The 12,032-nt window shown below is 45.4% G+C and overlaps 1 protein-coding gene across 5 annotated transcripts in view; it reads left to right on the forward strand.

The window, feature by feature from the left end:
* Positions 1–12,032, forward strand: part of LOC139559220 (tax1-binding protein 1 homolog A-like) — a 51,373-nt gene that overhangs the window by 23,278 nt on the left and 16,063 nt on the right. For all 5 annotated transcript variants that reach the window (XM_071375010.1, XM_071375009.1, XM_071375014.1 and 2 more), the window contains exons 10-12: positions 7,837–8,013; positions 8,815–8,887; positions 9,058–9,635. In XM_071375010.1, coding sequence (XP_071231111.1) covers positions 7,837–8,013; positions 8,815–8,887; positions 9,058–9,635 — 828 coding nt within the window. The remainder of the gene's footprint in view (positions 1–7,836; positions 8,014–8,814; positions 8,888–9,057; positions 9,636–12,032) is intronic.

Here is a 12,032-nt window from a genome sequence, read left to right on the forward strand (position 1 = left end):
CGTACACCTTTTTCCTCTCCCCGCTCGGCGCTTCTCTCACCCCATCCCCATCATTGCGTCTCTCAATACATACATTTTAAACAAACTTACAAACAGAAATTAAACAAAAAAGCTCAGTTTAAACTAAGAAATTAGGTTCCACACATGGAACGTACAGTGTAATTCTGAATTACATAGATCACCACCATGCCAAGAGAATCCTTGCAGCATAATAGCTGATACCTCAGGTTCTAGGTAATTTAAATAAGGTTCCCATACTTTGTAGATCTGATCTGTTTTAGAATGCAATGTACATGTCAGATATTCCAGAGGCACCCATTCAAATAGTATCTTATGCCAATCTTTAATAGAAGGAACCTTATCACTAATCCACTGTAAAAGGATGTTTTTCCTCGCTGCGAAGGTAAGGATGTTGTAAAGCCTCCTCTTACCCACAGAAGTAACATGCCTACTAGGGAGACCCAACAGTAAAGAAACTGGGTCCAATTCTAGATCAACCCCTAGGATCTTTTCAATTTCTTGCAGAACACCAGACCAGTATCTTTGTATCTTGGTACATGACCATAAACAATGTGTTAGGGTGCCTGTATCAGTTTTGCATTTAAGACACTGAGGAGAAGAGGAAGAGGGGCTAAAAGCATGTCTGCGATTTGGGGATATATGCAATCTGTGTATTATTCTTAATTGGATTGCTCTAGTACGATTACATATAGATATTGTTTTTGCATATCTCCAAATGTCCTCCCACATCTCTTCGTCAATAGTAACAGACAATTCTTTCTCCCACACTTGTTTCACCCTCTGTGTGTCAACAGCAGAAAATGACCTTAAAGCATCATTAAACAGACTTACAGACATTTTCCTTTGTGGGAAAAAAGCATTATTTCAATGACAGACATATCAGGGTTGCCAATTAAGGTGGTGCTCTTCAAAATAATGTCTTACTTGTAGGAAGCGGAAAAAGTCCTGCTTTGGGAGTCGATATTTCTCGACCATCTGCTCAAATGACAATAAAATCTTATCGGCAAATAAGTCCTTTAGTCTGCGTATGCCCTTATTAAGCCAAAAGTTAAAGCCAGCATCCAGCAATCCTGGACCAAAATCTGGGTTGTTAAGAATTGGGGTAAGAGCAGAGGTTAGTTTGGACCTTCCCAGGAAGCGTTGAACTGACCTCCATACTTTGAGTGTGTTAAGTGTAATAGGATTATTGCAGTGATCTTCTACAGACTTAAAACTTCTGAAAAATAAAAGATCCTGTAAGGGGTATTTTGAAAGAGAAGTCTCAATGTCTAACCAAATAGAGGAGTCGTCGTTTGTTATCCAGTCAGAAATATAACATAGGTGGGCACACCACTGATAGAACCTGATATTGGGCAGATCCAAGCCACCCATAGAACTTGGCTGCTGCAATATTGCCACCTTAAGTCTTGGCTTGCGTTTACTCCATATAAAGGAACTTAGCCATCCATTTACATCCTTTATTACCTTATTGGAGAGTAATACTGGGATCATTTGGATTGGGTAAAGTAGTCTAGGTAAAATGTTCATTTTCAAGAGGGATATTCTACCCAACCAAGAAATCGGGAGTGAGTTCCAGCGCTCCAGATCCTGTCTTATTGTATCAAACAAGGGAACAAAATTGGCTTTGTACATTTGCTGGAATTTAGGAGTTACAAATATACCCAGATACGTAAAACCTGAAGGAGACCATTTAAAAGGGAAGGGGGGAGAAGTATTAGGTACAGAGTGAAGGTTATCAAGTGGCATAGCCTCTGATTTAGTTAAGTTAATCTTGTAGCCTGAGAATTTGCTGAATAATTCAATAATATTAATAAGAGATATAGTTGAAGTCTCGGGACTAGAGATGAATATCAGGACATCATCAGCATACAAGCTTATTTTATGGTAAACATCACCAATGAGCAGCCCCTGTATAGCAGGCGTTACCCTGATGGCCTCGGCCAGTGGTTCCATAACGAGTGCAAATAGGAGAGGGGACAAAGGACAGCCCTGTCTGGTACCTCTGTATATAGAGAAGCTATTTGACCTTAGCCCATTAGTAAGGACAGCAGCCTGAGGATCATCATATAAAACTTTCACCCATTTTATAAAGTTGTCCCCTAGACCAAATGTATTTAGAGCAAAGAATAGGTAAGACCACTCCACACGATCAAATGCCTTCTCAGCATCTAGGGAGAGCACAAGACCATCCATAGCACTTTTTGGTAGGCTTGAATTACATTAAGAAGCCGCCTGACATTGTTGCATGACTTACGGCCCTTAATGAAGCCAGTTTGGTCTCCTTTCACAATTAGTGGTAGTGAGTCCTCTAATCTTGTGGCTAGAATTTTAGAAAGCAATGTTCCATCCACATTCAGAAGGGAAATTGGTCTGTACAAGGAACAAGACTCTGGACATTTTCCCTTTTTGAGAATAAGTGATATGTTGGCTTCACTAAGCGTTTGAGGGAGCTGGTCATTTGAAAATGAGTGGTTAAACATATCACGCAATGGCTCAAGGATCAGGCCATGGAACTCTTTATAGAACTCACTACAAAACCCGTCTGGTCCTGGGGCCTTACCATTTTGCAGATTCTTAATTGCGAACATTATCTCTTCCTCTGTAATAGGGGCATTAAGGAGAGACCTCTGTTCTTCGGAGATAGTAGGGAGCTCAATCTTAGAAAATAAGTTCTCCATTAATTTGGGTGCATCATTTGGCAGTTCTGAGGCATAAAGATTTGCATAAAATTTCTTAAATGAGTCATTTATCAATTTATTTTCATATAAATGATTGCCATCAGAATCAGTAATAGTAGCAATTGACTGTGAGTCAGATCTCTTTTTAGCTAGGTACGCCAAGTACTTTCCTGGCTTATCGCCATGTTCATATAGCTTTTGCCTGACAAATCTCATTTTCTTTTCAGCGTCCTGTGTTAGGAGAGAGTCCAACGTTGATCTAAGAACTGATATTTCCTTTAATAGGGCAGGAGTGGGAGTTTTAATATAGTCCTTCTCTTTAGTTCCTAATTCACCCTCTAACGTTTTTTGCTTTTCACGCTTTTTCCGCCTCTTAGTGGCTGTGTATGACATAATCAGACCCCTGGCGTACGCTTTACAGGTTTCCCAAAGGAGCGAGGGGTTATCTGTTGATTGAGAGTTAATAGAGAAAAATGCTTTAAACTCTGTAATAAAATATGATGTGAATGTATGGTCTTTAAGGATGGTTGTATTCAACCTCCAATGTCTTGACAGATTGAATGCCCCATTGAGTTTTATGTCCAGGATCACCTCTGCATGATCAGATATGACTATGCTTCCTATCCTAGCGGATAAAACAGACTGCAAAGACATCCTGGGCATAAAAAAGTAATCTATTCTAGTCTGACATCCATGAGGTGCAGAGAAAAAAGTGAGCTCTCTGTTGGAGGGGTGAAAAGTTCTCCAAACATCAGCATACCCCAGATCATCACAAATAGCTTTAAGTGACTTAGCTCGAGGAGCGAGTGGAGCTATACCGCTGGGAAACTTATCAATAAGGGGGTTCAACAAACAATTAAAATCTCCTCCAACCATTGCAGTGTCTGAGTTTAATTCTGAAAAGTCTAGAAATACCTTAGTGAGGAAATCAGGGGGGTGGGCAGGGGGGGAAGTAAATATTCATTATGGAAATGTTCTGCCCTTGTAAAGTACCATTAATTATAACAAAGCGACCAAATTTATCTTTCACACAATTCAAGACCTTAAGTGGTAAGTTCTTTTTCACAAGAATTGCTACACCTCTACACCTCTACTTCTGGATGTAAATGATGAGAAAAACACTTGACCAAACCCCCCATGTTGTAATTTCAGATGCTCCTTATCATCCAAATGAGTTTCTTGCAACAGGGCAATATCAATATATATATATTTTTTAAAAGACAGTACCTTCTTTCTTTTAATGGGGTTATGGCTCCCTCTAATGTTCCATGTACATTCACGCAGTCTGTTACCTGGCATTGCACTTTGACCGTTCAATATCCAGACTGAATCCTACTGTAAAAGTGGGGTGGTACCTTTTTCCATGTGTTGAACTCTCTTCTATCTCACCGAGCATAAACAAACGATATAAACCCTGAACTCGAACTATACTAAACCCAAAAATGAAACATGTAAAGATCCAAAAATGGGTTTTCCCACTAGCTAACATGCAGGGGATTTCAACTTTCCAATGTAGACTCTTAAATCTGCATTGCCACTCAATAGCCTCATCCTTTATATATATGGAAATGAAAATTAATAGAAGATTGAGGATCTTCCACCTAAAACCAAGCCTGGGCACCAATATAGATTCACACATATCTCAGCCTGAGCTATAGCAAGAAAAATAATAAAGATACGAATATTACTGAACCAGAGCATGTGAGAACTCACACCACTGTTTCATGATCAGATTCAAATAAAATAAAAAAGTTATCCAATGCCGCGGAGGTGCAGCTTAAAGTTATTCACCCGAGAGAGTCAATAAACGCAGCAGCCTCTTCAGGTGTGTAGAGTTTTTTTAGGCGATCCGTTGACCATAATCTTCAATGTGGCTGGGTACAGCAGTGTGTAGTCCATCTTCATTATCTTGAGTCGAGCCTTCGCCTCATCAAACCCTTTGCGTCTTCGTACATCCGCTGTTGAATAATCATTGAAGAATGAGACCTTTGGACCTTTACGTTGACTACCGTCAGAGCCGATGTTTCTAGCCGCATCCATGACGCGCTGCTTGTCGGTGAAGTTGTGGAACTTTATAACCACCGGCCGTGGGCGCTGGTTGGGACCGGGTATCGGTGCTTGAGAGCGATGGGCTCTGTCCAGGTTCACACGACCAGCCTTAGTGTCCATTTGTAGGTAGTCAAGGATCCATTCCTCAAAAAAATGTATTGAACCTGTCCCTTCAGAATTTTCCGGGAGTCCCACAACACGAATATTGCATCTGCGTCCTCGATTATTCAAGTCGTCAATGTGCTCCGCCATTTCGCGCACCTGTTTCTCAAGTGCTTTTATCTTAGTGTCCATAGATGTAGTTGAAGTTTCCACTGTAGCAATTCTTCCTTCCGCCTCATCAACACGCTTGACAACCCTCTGTAGTTCAGCTGAATGGCCTGCTATTGCTTCCAAGACCGTTCTTATCTTAACATCGATCACTTTAGTAATGTTATCCGTCATCTTTTGAATCACCAGGTCCATTGTGCCTGGATCCGCAATGGTGTTAGCTTCGCTAGCTCCTCCTGCACATCTACAGGGATGGTGGTTTTGGTCGAGTTCTTAGTAGCTCTGCTGGGCATGTTGTCGGAGATTTTTGAGAAATAGCCGTCAAGACTCATTGTAGGATAACTTATTTAGCCAATTCTACCACTTTTTCAAGCTAGGAGATTAATGTAAAAATATAAATTTACGAATGCCACGGGAGCTCGCTGAAACAGTGTTCTCTCTACGGCGCCATTTTGTCCCCCCTTATGTAAACATTCTTAAAGTGGCATTATTAAAGTGACTAGTGTTCCATTTATTAAGTGGCCAATGATATCAAGTCTGTATGTAGGCAGCTGCCTCACTGTGTTAGTGATGGCTGTTTAACAGTCTGATGGCATTGAGATGGAAGCTGTTCTTCAGTCTCTCGGTCCCAGCTTTGATGCACCTGTACTGACCTCGCCTTCTGGATGATAGCGGGGTGAACAGGCAGTGGCTCGGGTGGTTGATGTCCTTGATGATCTTTTTGGCCTTCCTGTGACATCGGGTGTTGTAGGTGTCCTGGAGGGCAGGTAGTTTGCCCCCGGTGATGCGTGGTGCAGACCGCACCACCCTCTAGAGAGCCTTGCAGTTGTGGGCGGTGCAGTTGCCGTACCAGGCGGTGATACAGCCCGACAGGATGCTCTCAATTGTGCACCTGTAAAAGTTAGTGAGGGTTTTTTCAGCCTCCTGCGGTTGAAGAGGCACTGTTGCGCCTTCTTCACCACACTGTCTGTGTGCGTGGACCGTTTCAGTTTGTCGGTGATATGAACACAGAGGAACTTTCTCCACTGCTGTCCCATCAATGTGGATAGGGGGCTGCTCCCTTTGCTGTTTCCTGAAGTCCACGATCATCTATTTTGTTTTGCTGACATTGAGTAAGAGGTTATTTTCCTGACACCTCCTCCCTGTAGGCTGTCTTGTCGTTGTTGGTAATCAAGCCTACCACTGTAGTGTCGTCTGCAAACTTGATGATTGAGTTGGAGGCGTGCATGGCCACGCAGTCATGGGTGAACAGGGAGTACAGGAGGGGGCTGAGAACACACCCTTGTGGGGCCACTGTGTTGAGGGTCAGCGGAGTGGAGATGTTGTTTCCTACCTTCACCACCTGGGGGGCGGCCCGTCAGGAAGTCCAGGACCCAGTTGCACAGGGCGGGGTCGAGACCCAGGGTCTCAAGCTTAATGATGAGCTTGGAAGTTACTATGGTATACTATACAGCATTCTTACATAGGTTTTCCTCTTGTCCAGATGGGATAAGGCAGTGTGCAGTGTGATGGCGATTGCATCGTCTGTGGACCTATTGGGTGGTAAACAAATTGAAGTGGGTCTCGGGTGTCAGGTAAGGTCGAGGTGATATGATCCTTGAATAGTCTCTCAAAACACTTAATGATGACAGAATTGAGTGCTACAGGGCGATAGTCATTTAGTTCAGTTATCTTTGCTTTCTTAGGAACAGGAACAATGGTGGCCATCTTGAAGCATGTGGGGACAGCCGACTGGGATAGGGAGAGATTGAATATGTCTGTAAACACACCAGCCAGGTGGTCTGCGCATGCTCTGAGGACGTGGCTAGGGATGCCGTCTGGGCCGGCAGCCTTGTGAGGGTTAACATGCTTAAATGTCTTACTCACATCGGCCACGGAGAAGGAGAGCCCACAGTCCTTGGTAGCGGGCTGCGTCGGTGGCACTGTATTGTCCTCAAAGCGCGTAAAGAAGTTGTTTAATTTGTCTGGGAGCAAGACGTCGACGTCCGCAACGGGGCTGGTTTTCTTTTTGTAATCCGTGATTGTCTGTAGACCCTGCCACATACGTCTCGTGTCTGAGCCGTTGAATTGCGACTCTACTTTGTCTCTATACTGACACTTTGTTGTTTGATTGCCTTACGGAGGGAATAACTACACTGTTTGTATTCGGTCATTTCTGACCATAGATATCCACAGACACATTCATACAGTTGAACCAGGAAGTAGCTTCAGGCTTGAACTTTGGAGGATTCCTCTCATGGATTTATCTTTCTCAGTTTTGTAAAATAGAAATAGAAGATTCATTTAGAACTGCTATGTGCTGGAGAAAAGTTTAGTAACTGAATATCAACACTGAATTATCTCTTTGTGCTGAACTACTCCCCCAATCCCCTCCCTCTCTACCCCCTAACTCTCCCTCCCCCACCTCCCTCTGTCTGCTCCACCCTCCCTCTCTACCCCCTAACTCTCCCTCCCCCACATCCCTCTGTCTGCTCCACCCTCTCCCTCTACCCCCTAACTCTCCCTCCCCCACCTCCATCTGTCTGCTCCACCCTCCCTCTCTACCCCCTAACTCTCCCTCCCCCACATCCCTCTGTCTGCTCCACCCTCCCCCTCTACCCCCTAACTCTCCCTCCCCCACCTCCCTCTGTCTGCTCCACCCTCCCCCTCTACCCCCTAACTCTCCCTCCCCCACCTCCCTCTGTCTGCTCCACCCTCCCCCTCTACCCCCCCTAACTCCCTCCCCCACCTCCCTCTGTCTGCTCCACCCTCTCCCCACTCGCCCTCCCCCACCTCCCTCTGTCTGCTCCCCCCTCCCCCCTAACTCTCCCTCCCCCAGGGTGTGGGGACCTCCAGTGAGGGGGGGTGTGTGGTGTCTGAGGCGGAGGCTGAGCTACAGAGAGAAGTGGAGGAGCTGAAGCTGCGTCTCCACATGGCCGCTGAGCACTACAAGGAGAAGTACAGGGAGTGTCAGCGGCTCCGCAGACAGGTGGCCAAGATCAGCGAGGCCCAGGGGGTGAGTGTCTGTCTGTCTGCAATACTGTACTACACCACATCGTCACAGCGCCATCTTGTGGTACATTTGATTCTTTTTTACATTTGAGTAATTTAGCAGATGCTCTTATCCAGAGCGACTTACAGTTAGTGCATTTATATTCAGATAACTAGATGGGACAACCACATATCACAGTCATAGTATGTACATTTTCCCACAATAAAGTCAGAGCTAGTAAGGGTATAAAGTCAAGTGGGAGTGTTCGTTCACAAAAGGCTTTTATTTTCTCGAGGTGGTGCTGTGGGATTATTTAATGTACTCTTTGAAGTGGGAGGGTTTCAGATGTTTTCAGAAGATGGGCAGGGATCTGCTGTCCTAGCTTCAGGGGGAAGCTGATTCCACCATTGGGGTGCCAGGACATAGAAGAGCTTGGACTGGGCGGAGACCAAGAGACCAGAGGTGACAGAATGGAGTGCTCGGGTTGGGGTGTAGGGTTTGAGCAGAGCCTGAAGGTAGGGAGGGGCAGTTCCTCTTGCTGCTCTGTAGGTGAACACCATAGTCTTGTAGTGGATGCGAGCTTCAACCGGAAGCCAGTGGAGTGTGAGGAGGAGCGGGGTGACATGGGAAGGTTGAACACAGAGAGTTGCGGTAGTCCAGATGGGGCTTTTTGGTGGAGACTACGGTTTTGCCGGAACTCTCAATTTTGAACACGTATGAACACAGAAGCTAATCATGCAGCTGACCACATGGTGAGGAATAGGGTGCAGCCTAGTTGAGTCTGATGTCCACAGATTGATTCAACTTGTTTTCTCATGTTTGTAGGAGTCAAAGAGAAACGCTGCCACTGAGACGACACAGGAGCCACTGACACCCAGTCCAGAGTCACCTACAGCAGGTATACACACATAAACACACACACACACACACACACACACACACACACACACACACACACACTCACTCACTCACTCACTCACTCACTCACTCACTCACTCACTCACTCACTCACTCACTCACTCTCTTATCTCTTTAATACTAAATCCTCTAACGTGTATATGTTTACAGGCAATCTGTCTGCAACTGTGCTGAGAGGAGACAGTGAGAGGCCGGTAGTCCCTAACCGGCATGACAAAAACAGGGAACACACACACACTTACGCACAGACCGACGCACACACCAACGCACACACCAACACATTCTCCGGCATGGAGACCATGAGAGCTGGGGAGAAAGAGTGGAAGGGGCAGAATGGGGAAGAGATGGAAAGAGAAGTGAGTGGAGAGGAGGAAGGGAAAGTAGATGGGAGTGTGGAAGAGGAGAGGAAGGAGGACAGGAGTGGAGGAGAGGAGAGGAAGGAGGACAGGAGTGGAGGAGAGGAGAGGAAGGAGGACAGGAGTGGAGGAGAGGAGAGCATGAGCATGAAGATGGAGAGTTGGGTGGAGGTGGAGAATGAGAGGAAGAGTGCTGAAGAGGTGGATCAGAGGAGTGTGGAGGATGAGGGGAAGAGTGTGGAGGAGGTAGAGAAAGAACAGACTCGTTCGGTGGAGTTGGAGCTGGCGAGGATGGAGGAGAAGTGGGCGGAGCAGTGTGCTATCAACGAGACGCTTAAGCAGAGACTGGCCAATGAGGAGGAGCGATTCAGGGTAAGTCATCAATGCATACACACACACTATTCTCACACACACACACACACGGTGTTTAAGAACATTTAAGAACAATAGTTGTACACACACACAAACACACCCAGTCTCTCTGCCAGGCTGATAAGGTTGTGTCTATGTCAGCCCTGTGAGGTCAGCTCAGTCTATATTGTTCCTCTTCTGGTCCCCATGTTCCTCTGGACTGGCTCAGTGTGTGTCTGTGTCTGTGTGTCTGTGTGTGTGTGTCTGTGCGCAAGCAAGTGTGTGTTTCTCATGAGTAAGTGTGTACTTCTCTCAGAGTCAGTTAGGCGTGTGTGTGTGTGTGTTTGAGTTCTGTGAGTGAGTGTATGCTCATCTGTGCAGTAAATAGTAGGCTCTTTCCTTTGATAGTCTCCAGAGAGAGGTAAATACACAGACACAGTTAGTAACCCTAGCCCTAATGGTCCGGAGAGAGGTAAATACACAGACACAGTTAGTAACCCTATCCCTAATGGTCCAGAGAGAGGTAAATACACAGACACAGTTAGTAACCCTAGCCCTGATGGTCCGGAGAGAGGTAAATACACAGTTAGTAACCCTAGCTCTAATGGTCTGGAGAGAGGTAAATACACAGTTAGTAACCCTAGCTCTAATGGTCTGGAGAGAGGTAAATACACAGTTAGTAACCCTAGCCCTAATGGTCTGGAGAGAGGTAAAGACACAGACACAGTTAGTAACCCTAGCTCTAATGGTCTGGAGAGAGGTAAATACACAGTTAGTAACCCTAGCTCTAATGGTCTGGAGAGAGGTAAATACACAGTTAGTAACCCTAGCTCTAATGGTCCGGAGAGAGGTAAATACACAGTTAGTAACCCTAGCTCTAATGGTCTGGAGAGAGGTAAATACACAGTTAGTAACCCTATCCCTAATGGTCTGGAGAGAGGTAAAGACACAGACACAGTTAGTAACCCTAGCTCTAATGGTCTGGAGAGAGGTAAATACACAGTTAGTAACCCTATCCCTAATGGTCTGGAGAGAGGTAAAGACACAGACACAGTTAGTAACCCTAGCTCTAATGGTCTGGAGAGAGGTAAATACACAGTTAGTAACCCTAGCTCTAATGGTCTGGAGAGAGGTAAATACACAGTTAGTAACCCTAGCTCTAATGGTCTGGAGAGAGGTAAAGACACAGTTAGTAACCCTAGCTCTAATGGTCCGGAGAGAGGTAAATACACAGTTAGTAACCCTAGCCCTGATGGTCCGGAGAGAGGTAAATACACAGTTAGTAACCCTATCCCTGATGGTCCAGAGAGAGGTAAATACACAGACACAGTTAGTAACCCTAGCCCTAATGGTCCGGAGAGAGGTAAATACACAGTTAGTAACCCTATCCCTAATGGTCCGGAGAGAGGTAAATACACAGTTAGTAACCCTAGCCCTGATGGTCCAGAGAGAGGTAAATACACAGACACAGTTAGTAACCCTAGCCCTAATGGTCCAGAGAGAGGTAAATACACAGTTAGTAACCCTAGCTCTAATGGTCCGGAGAGAGGTAAATACACAGACACAGTTAGTAACCCTAGCCCTAATGGTCTGGAGAGAGGTAAATACACAGTTAGTAACCCTAGCCCTGATGGTCCAGAGAGAGGTAAATACACAGTTAGTAACCCTAGCCCTAATGGTCCGGAGAGAGGTAAATACACAGACACAGTTAGTAACCCTAGCCCTAATGGTCCAGAGAGAAGTAAATACACAGTTAGTAACCCTAGCCCTAATGGTCTGGAGAGAGGTAAATACACAGTTAGTAACCCTATCCCTAATGGTCCGGAGAGAGGTAAATACACAGTTAGTAACCCTAGCCCTAATGGTCTGGAGAGAGGTAAATACACAGTTAGTAACCCTATCCCTAATGGTCCGGAGAGAGGTAAATACACAGTTAGTAACCCTAGCCCTAATGGTCTGGAGAGAGGTAAATACACAGTTAGTAACCCTAGCTCTAATGGTCCGGAGAGAGGTAAATACACAGACACAGTTAGTAACCCTAGCCCTGATGGTCCGGAGAGAGGTAAATACACAGTTAGTAACCCTAGCTCTAATGGTCCGGAGAGAGGTAAATACACAGTTAGTAACCCTAGCTCTAATGGTCTGGAGAGAGGTAAATACACAGTTAGTAACCCTAGCTCTAATGGTCCGGAGAGAGGTAAATACACAGACACAGTTAGTAACCCTAGCCCTGATGGTCCGGAGAGAGGTAAATACACAGTTAGTAACCCTAGCTCTAATGGTCTGGAGAGAGGTAAATACACAGTTAGTAACCCTAGCCCTGATGGTCCGGAGAGAGGTAAATACACAGTTAGTAACCCTAGCCCTGATGGTCCAGAGAGAGATAAATACACAGACACAGTTAGTAACCCTAGCCCT

Source organism: Salvelinus alpinus, chromosome 29 (assembly GCF_045679555.1).
Source record: "Salvelinus alpinus chromosome 29, SLU_Salpinus.1, whole genome shotgun sequence".
NCBI classification, from domain to species: domain Eukaryota; kingdom Metazoa; phylum Chordata; class Actinopteri; order Salmoniformes; family Salmonidae; genus Salvelinus; species Salvelinus alpinus.